At 36.8% G+C, this 17,663-nt stretch overlaps 1 protein-coding gene across 4 annotated transcripts in view; it reads right to left on the bottom strand.

Moving 5' to 3' along the window:
* Positions 1-17,663, bottom strand: part of STRBP (spermatid perinuclear RNA binding protein) — a 135,987-nt gene that overhangs the window by 42,244 nt on the left and 76,080 nt on the right. For 2 of the 4 annotated variants that reach the window (XR_003790704.1, XM_029201920.1), the window contains exons 1-4: positions 14,263-14,435; positions 10,602-10,822; positions 5,549-5,714; positions 1,094-1,238 (exon numbers count right to left, since the gene is read on the bottom strand). Coding sequence is in view for 3 of the 4 variants with exons in the window: in XM_029201920.1 (XP_029057753.1) it covers positions 1,094-1,238; positions 5,549-5,714; positions 10,602-10,822; positions 14,263-14,265 (535 nt within the window). In the remaining variant the exon portion in view is untranslated. Of the gene's footprint in view, positions 1-1,093; positions 1,239-5,548; positions 5,715-10,601; positions 10,823-14,262; positions 14,436-17,663 lie in introns of those variants that run through there. The other 2 variants (XM_029201918.1, XM_029201919.1) reach the window with 1 other exon arrangement.

Raw genomic sequence — 17,663 nt, forward strand, 5'->3', positions numbered from 1 at the left:
AACATCTCTGGTAAATGTGTCTTTTTCTTCCTTTATCATCAACTTGAAATAAATTAAGACACTAACCAATACTTCTTGCTGCACTGGTATTTCAGGTAGGGGAGTAAGCAATGGAACCTGCTGAATGTCTAGTGATGAAAAAACAGCAACAGGGAGTCCCCCCCACCCCATGTTGGTCCAGTTAAGCCGCATTGCCTCTAAATTGTCATGATAGGGAGGGGCCAGTTGGTCAAAGGTCTGACACAGGGGAAATATCACATGGCAAGTTTCTAGTGACAGGACTGAGAGGCAGTAACAAGCTAATGTGAAAGGATAAAAATATCAAAAAAGAAACCCAGCTCCATCATTACTTCTCAAAACTGAAGAGATTTATCACTCTTTTGTACGATGGCATTGCCATGCAGAAATTCTTTTCAGCTTCAGAAGAAAGTTAGTTTAAAGCATGATTCCCACATATATAAAATTTTAAATGTTAACAGGATCACAAACCTCCTAGAAAAGAAATGTACTAAAGATTATTTATTAAAAAAAAAAATCAGTCCCCCAATTTGTATCTCTTACATTATAAAACATTTACACTTAGGCAATTAGATAAAGCATAATTCTTAAGAGGTTATATAGTTATTAGAAGTCAAGAGAGATGTGCAAATGAGTAACTTGACACAATAAGTGAGTAAATTTGAAAATAATACTGTTTTGAACCACATTTAACCCTAAAATCAGACCTAATAACCAAGCCACACAGAATAGGTTGGCTGATACCAATAACACTGCAATACTAGACAAAGTAAAACAGAACACCAAAACAGTATAAAAATTAAAGTGGATTTAAGACCAACATGATAAGCACAGGTTTTTGAATTAATTAACGTATCTTATATTTCCAGTATAAACATTTTTGTAAAATACAGTGATTGTGTAAATAAAGCTGCTTAAAATACTGTAAGTGGCGTAAAACAAATGAAGACAGGTATTTCTTAAATCCATAAAACAATTAACATAGCATTCAAGAGAGTGCTTATGTGAACAAAACAAATATATATTTATATATATACATCTATCTATATATATATATATATATACACATGTGTACCTCCGTCCTTCTTCTCCAATTCGTCCCTAATTAGAGGGGAAGTAAGTATCACCTTCAAAGTTAGCGTGGGTTCTTTTGTATTCCGAATTATAATAGATGCCTCATCTACACATTGTTCCACTTGATATTTCTCTTCTGTGAGTTTCTGAAAGTCACAGAGATTTCAAAAATACCCAATTAATTAAAATTTCAAAAAATGAATGATTGCCCCTTAGTTCTTAAATGTTATTAACGATTAGTATTACTGTGCTAAAAGAGCAAATAGTCTTTAACTAGTTCTTTAGTGTAGAGGTAACATTTTTCTCTCCTCCCAACTTACCAGCAAATCCTTTCTCCATCCCTCAAATAGCAACCACAATGTCAATCATCTATACAATTATTAAACAACATTTAAAACCATTCTTTCTAATATTTGAAAATGAAAGTTACCAAAAGCATCATTATATGAGAAAAGGTAAATTATTGTTCTTGAAATTATTACAGAGGACAATTATAGAATAATAAACCCCCAATTTAGAGAGCATTCCCAGCAGTTTATTATTCTATAATTGTTCCTCTGTACCGGTCCGTGGCCTGTTAAGAACCAGGCCGTACAGCAGGAGGTAAGTGGCGGGCAAGCAAGGGAAGCTTCATCTGCTCCCCGCCATCGCTCATATTACTGCCTAAACCATTCCCCCCCATGCACCCCCATGGAAAAACTGTCTTCCACAAAACCGGTCCCTGGTGCCAAAAAGGTTGGGGACAACTGCTCTAAACTGATAACTTTTTGATAGGACAGCCTAAACAGGAACTCCTATTTGCTAAGAACTTATAAGATTAGATAGGTTTTTATATAAGATTATGTAGATTTTTAAAGAAAATCAAGTAAGAATGAATAAAAAAGGATCTCTGCACAGTCACTCATCAGCAAAAAAGTTAATATAAACACAAGTAACTAACTTCCTAACAACAGGTCTCAGAGATCATTCAAGTGAGACCTTCTTCAGGGCAAGTCATCTGACATCCACAGGGAAATGTACATTGCTTCTTTTAACATACAATTATACACATACAAAAAATAATCACCAATTAGAATCATATATTGTTATATTTAACGTATCATTAAAGTTAATAGTTTAATAAGTTGTGCAGGGCCATTCTTGGTGGTGAAATTTAGTATCTATTATCTGACGTAAATAGCTGAACGGAAACACTCCTGGGTCTCTGCTCATCACTGAGCATTGAAGGAACTAAAAGCCATTTATATAAAACCAGCATTTTACCATTAAACATCCCAAAAAAGACAGAAAATAGAAAATTCATTACCTTAATTTTGAACAGAGGAAACCAAGGAAGGGAAAAGCCACACAGTGGCTAGAAAAACCAGAACTAGAATACACAGAAAAAGCAGAAAACGGCTCACATTCATTTTGCCACTATAAGAGTATTAAAGATGTATCAGAGAAAAAGCAAACTCAATTTTTCAATTTAGTTTGAAATTGAAAGTAAATTTCAATGGTCCAGTGATTAAGAATCCAACTTCCAATGCAGGGGACGTGGGTTCAATCTCTGGTCGGGCAACTAAGATCCCACATACCGCGGGGCAACTAAGCCTGCACGCTCTAGAGCCTGCACGCCACAACTAGAGAGTCCACATGCCACAACTACTGAGCTCACGTGCCACAACTAGAGAGCCCACAGCCACTAGAGAGCCCACGTGCTGCAACTACTGAGCCCATGCGCCACAACTAGAGAGAAGCCCACGTGACACAATGAAGAGCCCGCACACCACAACTAACACCCGACACAGCCAGATAGATAGATAAAATATTTTAAGCGATAAAATTTAAAAAAATAAAAAATAGGTCTCATGTATATGTCTTAAAAAAAATTATACATGCAGATCACCGTAAGACACATCCAAAGTAATAAACATATGGTATGAGTTTTGGGCTAGACTAATTCTAAGTGATTCTGGTTTTGGTCATCCTTCTCCCTTGCTCAAGGAAGTACTAAAATCACCCTAGAAAAGAGTATGTAGAGAAAAGGTATGGTACAACCCCAATAATTAAGGTACTTTGATAACTGAAAGTTTTGCTATAATAAGTGCTCAGGAAAAAGATTTTTAATTCACAAGAAAATAAGATCATATCATATCAGAGACTGGTTTTCCAAATAAACACCAAGAAAACGAAGGGGAGGTAGTGATTTTTAAAGGTAAAAATCACATTTAAAATGATTTTCTGAAATATTATTAGTAATAAAACTATGTCTGTGCTTATGTGTACATATGTGGGTGTATATATGTGTGTACATGTATACAATTTAATATAAAATGGGTATACAATTACATACCCATTTTATTTGGGTACCTTTACCCAAACACCTATGGTCATGGATCTAACCATCACACAAAGCAGCCGGTTTCACTGCCGGATTACTCTATTGGCTATGGTAAATTCAAATATGTTTCTTTTTTTTTTTTTTTTTCAGCAGTTTAAAAAAAAATTTTTTTTAATACATCTTTATTGGAGTATAATTGCTTCACAATGCTGTGTTAATTTCTGTTGTTTCTTATAATGTCCACCACTGGTCTTAAGAGTTCAGGCCACCTTTACCTTTTCCAAGAAGCTCTTCAAAGATCTAAAGATATTTGTGTCTTTTTTCGGCTTCTCTAGGCTAAAAAGCCCTCCTCTCTTCAACTTTGAAACAGTTTACACAGCCCACACTCTCTCCTGGGTCCCTCCCTTGAACACTTGCTAGCTCGACAAGAACATTTTAAAACTGTGGTGCCCAGAAATAAAGACCCTCCCTCAGGAGAGAAAATGCAGAGTTCACACAGCTGTGATCTACACAGAGGAAGTTCTATTAATGCAACTGAAGCTCCAATCTCCTCTATCTTCAATACTCAAGAAATACGACAGATCGTCAGGATAAGAACTTCAGTTTCTTAGTGCAAATGGTTCTCAACCCTTTTTCCATCCTGACATACCTGAAAATATGACCACTCTCATAAACAGGACTCACTAAGGGGAACAGAAAAGGGGGTGATATGGTTGGAAAAGCCTCTACGTCCAACCCTTTGATCACTGCTTTAGCACAGATCTAAGAGTAACAATGTTCACTACAATAAAAGCAGAAATAAAGATTAAATTTTAAAACAATATAAAAAATAATGGAAAAAAGATGAATTTTCTTAACATTCTGATAACAAAAAGTATAGTTATTCAGAAACCCGTTACTGAGCTTTCCATTTCTTAAAGCTTTATTATACTCCATGTTGCTTACCACTCTCCCTCCCCAAATGATCACATAAGGATTTAAAATAATTTTTTAAAAGAAATGAATTTAACCCTTGAAAGAACAGAAACCTTTCTTCAATCAGAATTGAAAATGGAAAAGCCAAATGTTTGTTCAGTCACTTAGAAAACCTTAAGATCTAAAAATGATAAAATAAAACAGTGCTCCAGAAGTTAATACAGGAGAATGTGTCAACAAGTAACACAAATTTGAGTGTCAGTAACAGTAGATTAAAAAATCAGGAAGATGGTTTTGAAGATCAGTTAGTGAATATGAAAGAAAATGATCCAGTAACAAAGCTAATAAAAACAAATTTAGAATTCATATTACTTGGGGGGAAAAAGTCTCTTTAGAAGAAATACAAATACAGGAAACCAACAACAAAAAAAGAGAGCGTTCAACAACTCAACAGTTTGACCTTGTATACTCGTATCTATTTATGTGACATGGATGTAAGGACTAACTGATATGAAATCATCAAAAAGCTATAATCTAATTATACCACAGATAACACATCTGAAATTGAAAGGTGATCACTGCTTCCCAATTAGTGATGCAACTAGCCCTTGGAGCAGGCTGGCAGAGCAGGTCCTAAGGTGACCACAGCCCCAGACGAACCGGTTGACTTGAGCCCTGAGGAGCCCTCAGCCTCCAGCAGCATCCTCCAGGAAGCATGACAACATTAAAATTGTCTAAATGCATCCCAATGTGAAAAGGGTTTGGAAACAAGGAATTAATAGCGACTTTCCATTAACAGAATGAATGAGTGAAGTTAAATTAACAGTCTTCAATTTACAAAATTATCGTCTATGGAAGTCTCCAGTTGTCTAGGCTCTTTTTGATCTTTCAGTTCTTTTCTGCATTATACCAACCTTTCTAAGAGTTTTATAATGCTGAGGGGCCTAGTCTGGAAAACATGAAGACTGTCAGCAAGACATATCTGAAAAATTTAAGACTGTACTTTAAGAGCCATCTTAATTTGGTATATATATCCTTAATACTCATCACCAGAAGTTTGCCTTAGATGTGATGGATGAGTCACTGACCCAGAGTAGCAATTCCTCTTGTCTGTTCCTACCCTTTACTATTACCAATTTCTTATTAAATTTATCAAAGTCACGGCCTATTTTTACCTTTTTACAAATTCTCCTAGAGGTACAATTAAACTGTACTCACCTGAATCTGAATAGGAAGATTATCTTTGACTGTATTTAACAGGGTCTCTGTGGGTTTGTCTTTGCACATTAAAACCAGCTCCAAGTCCATATCATCTTTAATCAGCAAGCCTTTTGCAACCAGGCCAATCCTCATTACACCACATAATGTCCGACCACCTTGATCCCTAAAAATAAAAGTCTGAATGATTACTTTCACAACCTATTTCCCAAACTATAACTTCATCATCACTTGGCTTTCTGGATAACCATACGAATTGATAAGGGAGAACATAAATCCAAATATCCAAAATTCTGCAAAAGTACATCTCAGATTTAAGGCTCATAAACTATCTACCACAAAGAATCAATAGGGAGAATATTTCAGACTACAGATCTTTCAATACTTTATTAAATCTATATTGCTTAGGAAAATCCAAAAATACTGTATCCTCTTAAATATCTTTTCAATTTTTCTAACTTCCTCCTTCTGTCTTTTAATTAAGTAATTAAAGAATTGTGAGAAACATGAACACCGTGGTATACTAAGAAGGAGCATCAGGGTGGAAATTAAAAGACCTGAGCTCTACTCCTAGTGCTGCCTGCTGGCTCAGTATATGTAACTGTAAAATGGCTATCCGCTAGATAAGCCTTAGCTCATCCCTTCTAGCTGTAGCATTCTAGGAATCCATAAAAGTTTCTGGGGAAAGGAGAATAATGTGATAAAAGTAAAGAGCTGAGGAACCCAAAGATGATCTGCCAACACAGGCATTCCATATCCAGCGGTAGCTAAAAGAACAAACATTCAAAGAGCATCAAGTCATGAATGGTGCGTAAGAATACTGTTAACATCTATCCTTGATTTTAATACCAAAAGTTTCTTATTGGTTCATTTCCCTCAATCACAAGTGAAAATGTAACTAAACTGAGCGGTCATTCAACAAGCAAGCAACTGTCTGAGTATGGAAAACATACTAAAGGAGCTCCAAGCTCTCCAGCTCCTGAGGCTCACACTGCAGACTAAGTACAAAAGCTGTTTAAAACCCGCTTCAAAGGGAAGAGAAAGGTGACATCTGAGAATAAACTGAGTGCCACAGATCTCATTAAACCTTACAAAGAGAACCCTGTATTTGAAAGACAAGGAATGCGAATCTCAGAAAAAGTGATTAATTGCTCAAGTTCACAGAGAGAGTAAAATGGCAAAGCCGAGATTCAAACTCAAGTTGGTCTGACCGTAACACTCAAGTTCTTTATGTAATTACAGCTGCTTCCCAATTTCAGAAAAGAGAGAGGTCAAAATTAGAGAGTTGGTCAAGCAAGGCAACCTGCAAGTGTGACTTCAGCAGAGTCGTGATTTGGTTAAATAGAAAAAAAGGTCATTCTAGCTGGAGGCAAAGAATCAGCAGAGTTGGGCCCAAGTCAGCAGAGTGGGGAATGAACTAGAGAAAGGAGAAGGGACAGAAGTAAATTGTGGCAGTGGAAACAAGACAGGAAGTTATAAATAACCCAGCCACGGCTCAGTGCCTGACACTCCTTAGAGATTCAGTAAACGTTAAATCAATGAAAAACTATAAGGGTGGTACAAGTATAGAAAGAAAGAAAAAGCATTTTGAAGGAAGTGAACCAAGTATGGAATTATTTGATATTCAGAATAGAGTCTAGGGCTTCCCTGGTGGCGCAGTGGTTGAGAGTCCGCCTGCCGATGCAGGGGACACAGGTTCGTGCCCCGGTCCAGGAAGATCCCACATGCCGTGGAGCGGCTGGGCCCGTGAGCCATGGCCGCTGAGCCTGCGCGTCCGGAGCCTGTGCTCCGCAACAGGAGAGGCCACAACAGTGAGAGGCCCGTGTACCGCAAAAAAAAAAAAAGAACAGAGTCTCATCTTTGATTCTTTTTTCTTCTATATCCCTGTTCTTTCATCTTCTCATTCTCCCAAATCTAGTAACAGTTTTTAAATTCCCCCTCTGTAATCACCCTCAAACTCCTGCCTTCAAACTAGCTTCTTTTCAGGCTCTTACTACCTCTTACCTAGACCACCTCAATAACTTCCTCTCCACTGGCCTTACTAAAACTAACCCCTACCATCTATCTCAGCTACTGTATGTATACAGTATGTTGCAACCAGAACAGTCTTCCAAAAGCACCACATGGATGGAACTCTGCCTGTTATTTTCCTGGTATTCCACTGAACACTTAGACATGAGCATATTGGGAGGCAATTGAGGAGACAGCATGACTTCCTGCTTCGAATCCCAGCTCTGCCACTTACTGTGTGACATTGGACAAATTACAAATTACTTGACTCTTTTGAGCCTGCCTTCTCATTTGTAGAAAAGAAATAATACCTTCCTCAGAGTGGTACTGAGAATGTCATTTAATTAGTGTAAGTAATGAACTTAGCCCAGAGCCTGGCATATATTAATAGCTCAATATTCCTTAAACAGTCCCTATATTTTCTCACACCTAGATCTTTGCTGAGATTTATTTCTTCTTCCACTTCCACTGCCTGACAAAACCCTACTCATCCTCTGGACCTACTGCAAACACTACCTCCTTCATAAAGTTTTTTCTGATCCCCCGAACCAGCATATAGTCTCTCCCTGCTCTGTATTTTCACATTTTTGTCACAGATACGTGAAGTAAAGATGCTAAGCAAACTGGATCCGGAGTCCGACAGACTTGAATGTGAATCCTGACTCCACCACACACTCATTCACTGACCTTAAGCAAGTTAAAGTTTGTTAATGATTCTGAGTTCCTGTTTTCTCATAAGTAGTGGAAATCTCTTAAGTAAAATGGGGGTGGAGAAGGGGGATAATAATAATAGAGACTAGCAGGTTTGTTGTAAAATAATGTGAAAAGTAATCTGGTACAGTAACTGGCACTCAATAAATGGTAGACATTCTTAACTAGACATTATTAGCTTGCTTATTAAATTCCATATCATAATTATGATATACTTGGTCTTATCATGTACAAGACAGCATGACTGAGCAGAGAAACTAAGTCCTAATTCAGTTCTGAATTTTAATAATGAATTTGAATATGACGTATTATAACGCAAGTGACCCAGATACAGGGAACTAATCAAAATTAAGCTAATATTCCTAAAATACAAATAGTGTAAACTTATTCAATTTATTTGACTTGTGAGTCAGCTTGTAAAGAGGTAAGATAGCAGCACACAGGTTAAAGCTGCCTACCAGTCTCTGGCAATAGAAGGTGCTTAGTAAATATAAGCTAGCCTTCCCCATCTCTATGCCCTCTGTAGTGCTTAGCATACTCCAGGAGCATAATACGTATCTATGACCAGAACACACCTCTGTTCTTGGACGCCTCTGTTCTAAGGACACGATCGTTCTGCACTCCTTGAGTTCTACCACATGGGAAGAACCATACACAAGTGCTCAACCCCGGAATGTTTCACAAACTGGAAACACTTTACAGAGACAATCGATAGCCTGCACACAGAGCACTCTATTTAAAGATCCAAACAAAGCACGGAGTATGTTATCCTTTAAAAACCTTGAAAACTCAGTGACCTGATCCAGTTAAGCAAAAGTCTACTGGAGCACTTTCCAAAGGTCTGTTCAGCCTTGACAGCAAACAGAAGATGTATTTAGAAGGCCTGAACTTCACTGAAAAATAAAACTCCACTTAGAAATAGTAAAAATAGCAAATTTTATATGTATTTTACCACAATTAAAAAAAAAGTTTTTAAAAGGGTATAAACACATTCCAACGTGCAATTTAAATATGTAATGTGGTAACTCACTGGCGGTCCAGTGGTTAGGACTCAGCATGTTCACTGCCATGGCCGGAGTTCAATCCCTGGTCCACGAACTAAGACCACGAAAACCACACAGCGTGGCCAATCAGTCAATCAATAAATAAGGAATGCATGACTATTTAACTTGCACAGGGACTGGGATTTAACTTGCACTGGGACTGGGCTAGATTACTGGATGATACTACTAATTACCATGAACCCCCAAGTTTGACAGTATCTTTTTTAAAGCCATCACATGCAAGAAAAAGTGAATTACTGCCAAGAAACTTCTAGCTGACAAGTCCCCGACTAGATACAATGTATATATTACCTGTAAAAAGCTAACAAAGTCAAGAAAATACATTCTTCAGCTAAAAACTGATACTGATTTTCTTTCATCTGAAGATGGAAAGGTTACACTATCACTCAGTTAAAGATATCAATTTATTACTACTTTCCCACTATTATCTACTTATCACAGATTTAGAATTGAAAGCCTGAGAAAAAATTCTGTAACTTCTATCCTCAATTTACCAGTTGCAGCCAAAGTAATGTTCTTAATCCTATTAATACAATAGAGTCAAATGAGCTACATTTTCCGAAGTAAACCATATAATTATTCCAATCATAGTGACATTGCTCAAAACAATAACTCTAAGTTTAGCAAGGCATAAAAAGTTTCCTAGTTAACATTCAGCTTCATCTCATTAATCTCTTACTGTTGTTGCAGCACTGGGAATACTGTGCTATAATTGTTGAAGGGTCTGGCTCCCATTAGGCCTTCATTCATTCCACAAATACCCAATGAGCATTTACTATATGCAAGATACTGTACTGGATCCTGGAAATCAACAAGGCAGATACAGTCATAAAAACCTTTACAGTATATTCTCCTGCACTCTCTCTTCTACACCAGGATTTTTAAATACCTGACAAAAATGACATTCTATGATTTTCCCAGAGACAAAAAACACTACTATTTATTTCTGAATTTAGGAGGCTAAACCAACACATGAAAAAGATGACATAGCATAAGCTCCAAAAAAGAGAAGTTTTTTTTAAAAGGGCTTGGTGCTTGCTCCCTCGAAAGGCATCCTGAACAGGTCTATCATCTTTTTCTGGTCTAATCATTATTCCTTTCTTGCTTTCCCTGCAAATTTAACTCAGAAAAATTCCACAAACATTTACTTCCTTGTTTACAGTCATATAAATGAGAGAACCCAAAGAACACCAAACAGCAAATGTAACCCAGTGGGACGGGACCCTGGGCATTACAGGACAGCACCACAAATGTCAGGTCACACTCACTTGGAATAGGAGTCTACAGCCTCATCCTTCTTCACTTCTGTCTCACCCTCTGCTTTTGTGCCTTTATTTGTTTCATCCAGCCAATCCGAGACATGTTTAAGAGCACACTCAACAGTAGACACCATATTCTGAACAGCTTCAAGTTCCTCCGGAGATGGATAGATTGTTGAATGTTTCACCATAACATGGCGATCATCATTGGCAAAAGATCTAATAGATCTCTGTCAGAAGGTGAAAGGAAACTATTACTTCAATAAAAGAAATGTTACGTGAAAAGGATGACTTACAAATATATTTAAGTCAAGTCATAGCATTAATTGTCAAACTGCTGTGAAACAGTTAACACTGAGGCAATGAAAAACTGCTCAAGGGCTTCCCTGGTGGCGCAGTGGCTGAGAGTCCGCCTGCCGATGCAGGGGACATGGTTCGTGCCCCGGTCCGGGAAGATCCCACATACCGCGGAGCGGCTGGGCCCGTAAGCCATGGCCACTGAGCCTGCGCGTCCGGAGCCTGTGCTCTGCAACGGGAGAGGCCACAACAGTGAGAGGCCCGCGTACCGCAAAAAAAAAAAAAACTGCTCAAGAAAGGAAGTAAAACCCCATCCTGCCAAACTCCACACCAGAAAATTAGAGATCTTTCATTCATATTTTGGAAGAGTTCACCCAAGTTACATTCAGTATTATGTATATGCCACATTTTAGCTCAATCTATGTGTTTTCAATACCACATCAAAAAAGGTCATCCATATCACACATCATCTACAAGAAACAAGATACTTCCTAGCTTCCTAGACAGAGTATCTAGAAATGCATATGGGTGACTCATGATACCCAGTCACTCCTTTCTAAACTCCTGGACACTTCTGCATCTAGAAAAATTGAGATTTTGTAACATAGTAATAACACAAAATACAAAGGTATATGTGAACAAGATAGAAAAACTATGGACCACATTAGAATATTATTTATTATTTGGCGTTCAAACTTTGGTGTGCAGCTTTAATTTTTTAAATAGATTAGTAGGAGATATTCCAAATTCCAGAATGGGGAAAATACATATTGTAAAAGAATTAATTTTCCAAACTAATTTACAAATGTATTCACATTCTCAATCAAAATCCCCTCAAGATAGATTTATTTTAATACTCAACAAAAATAATTTTAAAGCTCATTTTGGGTGGGGGGAAGGAAGTCATGAGTGTATCAAGAACTATTCTACAAAGGTGGATGGGTGGTACCATTATGCTAAAATATCAAAAATGTTAAAAGCAATAATTAAAATGACATGCTGGCCCAGAAATCAGTGGAACAGATTACAGCCTAGAAACAGAATGAATTTCATGAAAATTTAATAGAGTAGATCCTTCACACTCATGAGTCACACATCCAAAAACCTTTGAATATTTCCAAATTTACAAATACCATAAAGACACTTGTACCAGTACAGAGCAAAATGAACAAGGAAAACTTGGTGAGTTTCCATAAAGCCAAAAGTATTTGACTTAAAGGGTGGCTACAGTGCCCTAACTTACATGAAATTATGTGCTAGCAGACAGTAAATATTTTGTTTTAAAGTCTTTACTGCAAAATAATATATTTGCAATGCTTTATCAGTCTTGTCTCTTTTGTTTTTGTTTGAATGTCAATGTTTTAAAATCAGATTAATTTGGACACTAGTAAATTAATACTACAGTATCATTGTCCCCTACAAAATGAAGCAAGCTATAACTAAAAAGGTAAATAATCCTTTGAAACCCTCAATTATTACATAATAAAAGTTACTAAAATCAATCATGAAGCTTTCCTTTTTTCTAGACAAAAGCCAATCTCTGTCTAGATTTCTTTCTTGCTCTCAAAGTCCATGACCAGTTTTCCAACTGGAGAAGTCTTTTGCTACAAAGAAAAAAACTTTTTAACCACTTCATGAGATTTACTTATATATCCCAAAATAAGTTAACAAGAAAACAAAAGAGCCATGTAACAAATTGGAGATGCTAGGTTGTTCTAGGGATTATAACTTATTGATAGTTAACTTGCTCTTTAAAGAAAAAATTCCACTAATATTTTAGTTCTCGATGGTGGGGGGAAAATTGTTAACTTGAGATTTTCTCTGTCATTTAGTTTTATGATGAGTTACTAAGTTACTAAATTAAGTTACTCAGTCCTGCACACTGGCCACACCTTAGGAAAATTACATACTGCTACCTAACACAAACCTTTGGCCTTTCTCTCACAAAAAACATAAGACTGCCAATGTTAAACCCAAGAATCTACTGGATGTGATAGGACAAGCATCATGAAACAGTGATGAAAGAACTGAATGAATGGTATTACCACCCCCAAAAAAGAAAGCTACCTTATTTACCCAAATAAGCTCCATATTGATTTTAAGTATTAAAAAATTAATTGGAAGAACTATGCAGAAACAAAGTTCTCTTTCAAACCTGAGATCTAAGGCAAAACTGGAAAACACCTACTGACCAATTAAACTACGTAAACACAAAATTTCTACACCAGACATCTAAAGCTACATTTAAAATGAATAAACTAGGAAAGGAATTTTCACCAACTATGACAAGTATTACATATAAAACATTTCTTTAAGTTCGAAGAATATCAAGACTATAGTAGATAAATAAGCTGAAAAGGCAAATAATTTATATGGGAAGAAACACAAGTTACAGTGTCATTTTTCACATCTCACCATAAACGTAAATGACAGAGAAAATCCCAAGTTAACATTTTTTCCCCACCATCCAGAACTAAAATATTAGTAGAATTCCTTCTTTAAAGAGTAAGTCAACTAAGTTATAACCTCTAAAACAAATTTTTTAAAAATCAAATGTCATTTAAAGAAATACCATCAGACTTGCTAAACAACATATTTCAAACATACTGATGATTAATATTTTTGTGCTTTTTCCCTCACTTACAACATCTTTTTAAAGCCTTTTCTCACTTATGGAAAAATTCACACAGCATCCTCCAGAACCAAAATATGAGGAGAAAAATATTCAGCACATTTTACCAATTAAAAAGTTAGGCACCAGATGTTATGACCTCATCTAACATCTCAAATTCAATTTAAGTATTAACTTTCCACAAAAAGCAAGGTTTCCATGATATTCAGTTCAGTGCCCTCAATACACTCAACACCTGACCCTATTATTTTAAAATTAAAAGCATGTGAAAAAAGGTGTCTTTTTCAGTTAAATACTCACACATTTTATAAACTCCAAACCCTTCATATCATTACTTAAAGGACTGGTTCAGGATTTTTAATTTCCATGGGGAAAAAACTGAGTTTCAGGTAGAAAGCTAGAGAAAAATTACATAATTTCAAGTTCAAGGTCACCTTAGCCATTTGTATCAGTTTGCTAATGCCAGTTTTATTAGAAAATATTATTTATGAGCATTCCCTCCTTTGTATTTAATAATTTATGGCCTGCAGGCTCATGGGGCTCCATCTTGTGGTTTAAAGGGCTCGTAATAAATCTGAACTCATTTGCTTTGCTTAAATAGTAGAATGCCATCTTTAGCTGATACACTGGAGCAAAAAATTACCACCACTTTTTTTCACTTGCCCTCACTGTTAACGGTTTCAACTTCAAGCGACTGAGATCTTTGGTAACTAAATTAAGGAAACATAAATAATAACCTACCATGGTTTTCTACAGTATTTTAGCTTCTTCTTCCGATCCTTTTCCCTCTTTCTTGTCGTCTTCACTAGACACTGTTTTCTGTGACAGTACCTCCTCATAAGCCTGAGTCCCCTGACAGCTCAGAGTCAATACGGCAAAGGTGTTTGAAGACTTGTTCTCTAGAATACACCTGCAAAAGAAAAAGAAAAACAACTTTTCAAAAATGCTTATTTAGAATTAGTTTCGTATCAGAGTGTGGAACCCATAAACATGTTATTGACAAAAATGAAACAATCTTTATAGAGGAAAATTACTTCATTTTAAACAAAAAGCTAATACACCCTTTGAAGGCCTGGGCCCAAGAGCCTAAGTGATATGGCCAGAAAAATAACCCTCCTGGTAGCCATAATGTGGCAGCTGGCTGACTTGCACTCAATGAGATGAATACATTAACAGACAGAGATTCATTACCGGAAAAAGTAATACTACTACTGGTGGCAAAAATGTTGCAATTAACCATGAGATTTTCAATGGAAACTGGCATTAGTCAGACCTATCTGAAAAGTAGATAAGACACCTGAAAATATAACACTGTTGATTGTAACCATGAAGCTTTTCCATTTGATACTGCCATCAGATTTACAGCAAATGTTGGAACCATGTTTCGTCTTTAATCATTTTAGGCCTAAAATTCAGAATGCTTTTTTGGCTCTGCTCCCCCAACCCCCAAGAGACCCTACTTCCCTCTCAACCTATATGCACTGTTATGCCAGACTCCTGAATATTCACTAAATCCTGATTTCATTACCCATGGATGACTCTCACCAGAATCCCACAGTATATTTCTGCCCAGAGGCCTAAACACCATTCTATTACCCCTTTGTTCCACTTTTATAAGATTTTATTCCAGATAAGGTAAAAAATAAGCTTTTCTGAGCACTGAAGTCCTTATATAAGCCCAGTGGTAAAAAAACAAAAAAACCAGAGAGAGACCATTAAAATAGAACATATGCCTTACATGGTTATCAGGAGTAACACACACCACAGGATATGTAAACACCCACAAAGAAAGAGCTCCCTCTTCATCTCAATATCTTTCCTTTAAACTTTCCCTTAAATAATGACACCCCCTTTTACTTTTTTTTTTTTTTTTTTTGCAGTAGCGGGCATCTCACTGTTGTGGCCTCTCCCATTGCGGAGCACAGGCTCCAGACGCACGGGCTCAGCGGCCATGGCTCACGGGCCTAGCCGCTCCGCGGCATGTGGGATCTTCCGGGACCGGGGCACGAACCTGTGTCCCCTGCATCGGCAGGTGGACTCTCAACCACTGCGCCACCAGGGAAGCCCCCCCCTTTTACTTCTATCTACAATAATTTCCTATCAGTTGCTCTCTTAAAGAAAAAAATCCTTTTTGAATTCTTGGGACCAGGAAAGTTAAAGGTGACATTTAACTCTCCCCAATACTACAAATGAAAAAACAGACCCACATTTACAGTCAAATGATACTCAGTTGTGACCTACATGCAACACTATTCATATCTTATAACCAACTTCCCTGACTCTGACTTAACAAAATCCACCTGAAATAAGCTAGTGAAGATTGATTTTTTAAAAATTATGTAACAACGAATAGATAGAACTTACTTTGATTACTACACATATCAAAATCAAGGTAAGGAGGGAACACATAATGCTGCAATTCATAAGGTCCTTTTATACAACAAAGTTAAGAAACAAACTAAAACATGATCCCATGGTAAGAGATATCTCAAAGATCCTCCTGTCACTAAAATTATACCTTTTGTATAAAGATCGCACTATACAATTTAGAGTCTTTGGCACTTCCCATTCCCAACCCTACTCCATTCTAGAAGATTCAACCATTCAGTACTTAGCTGTGAATCCTGCAGCCGAAGATTGCTGCACTGATGAGAACTGAACTGAACTGCTCACAGGTGAGAACCGAAAACAAAGTCCACAAGCTGCTCGCTATAAAAAGGTAAAACCAATAAGTCAAACATATTAAGAAAGTTGACTGAAAGCAGAAAAAGAGGGAAGAATGTTAAGTAAAAGCTGATGTAGTGGAGAAACTGTGGATCACCAATAGCACTTTTCAGTCATCAGTATGGAGAGTAACCACCCTACCTATACATCAAGAAGCTCTGGGCTCATTCTTGCCGCTTTTATTCAACATAGTTTTGGAAGTCCTAGCCATAGCAATCAGTGAATAAAAAGAAATAAAAGAAATCCAAACTGGAAAGGAAGTAAAACCGTCCCTGTTTGCAGATGACATGATACTATATATGGAAACCCCTAAACATATCACCAGAAAACTACTAGAGCTCATCAGTGAATTTGGTAAAGTTGCAGGATACAAAATTAATACGGAAATCTGTTGCATTTCTATACACTAACAATGAAGTAACAAAAAGAGAAATTAAAATTAAGGAAACAATCCCATTTACCATCACATCAAAAAGAATAAAATACCTAGGAATAAATCTACCTAAGAAGGCAAAAGACCTGTACTCTGAGAACTACAAGACACTGATGACAGAAACTGAAGATGACACAAACAGATAGAAAGATATACCATGTTCTTTACTATTAAAATGGCCATACTACCCAAGGCAATCTACAGACTCAATACAATTCCTATCAAATTACCAATGGCATTTTCCACAGAACTAGAACAAAAAATTTTTTAATTTGTATGGAAACACAAAAGACCCCGAATAGTCAAAACAATCTTGAGAAAGAACAGAGCTGGAAGAATCAAGTTCCCTGGCTTCAGACTATGCTACAAAGCTACAGTAATCAAAACAGTATGGTACTGCCACAAAAACAGACACATAGATCAATGGAACAGGGTAGACAGCCCAGAAATAAACCCACGCACTTATGGTCAGTTAATGTATGACAAAGGAGGCAAGAATATTCAATGGAGAAAAGACAGTCTCTTCAGTAAGTGGTGCTGGGAAAACTGGACAGCTGCATGTAAAACAATGAAATTAGAACATTCTCTAACACCATACACAAAAATAAACTCAAAATGGATTAAAGACCTGTATATAAGACTGGATACTATAAAACTCCTAGAGGAAAACATAGGCAGAACGCTCTTTGACATAAATTGCAGCAATGTTTTTTTGCATCCGTCTTCTAAAGTAAAGGAAATAAAAGCAAAAATAAACAAATGGGACCTAGTTAAACTTAAAAGCTTTTGCATAGCAAAGGAGACCATCGACAAAACGAAAAGACAACCTACTGAATGGGAGAGAATATTTGCAAACCATATGATGGGTAAGGGGTTAATAACCAACATATGTAAATGGCTCACACAACTCAATATCAAATAAACAACCCAATTTAAAAGCGGCAGAAGAAATGAATAGACATTTTTCTAAAGAGGAAATGCAGAT

Source organism: Monodon monoceros, unplaced genomic scaffold (assembly GCF_005190385.1).
Source record: "Monodon monoceros isolate NGI ecotype Baffin Bay Population unplaced genomic scaffold, NGI_Narwhal_1 Super_Scaffold_5, whole genome shotgun sequence".
In the NCBI taxonomy this organism is placed as follows: Eukaryota; Metazoa; Chordata; class Mammalia; order Artiodactyla; family Monodontidae; genus Monodon; species Monodon monoceros.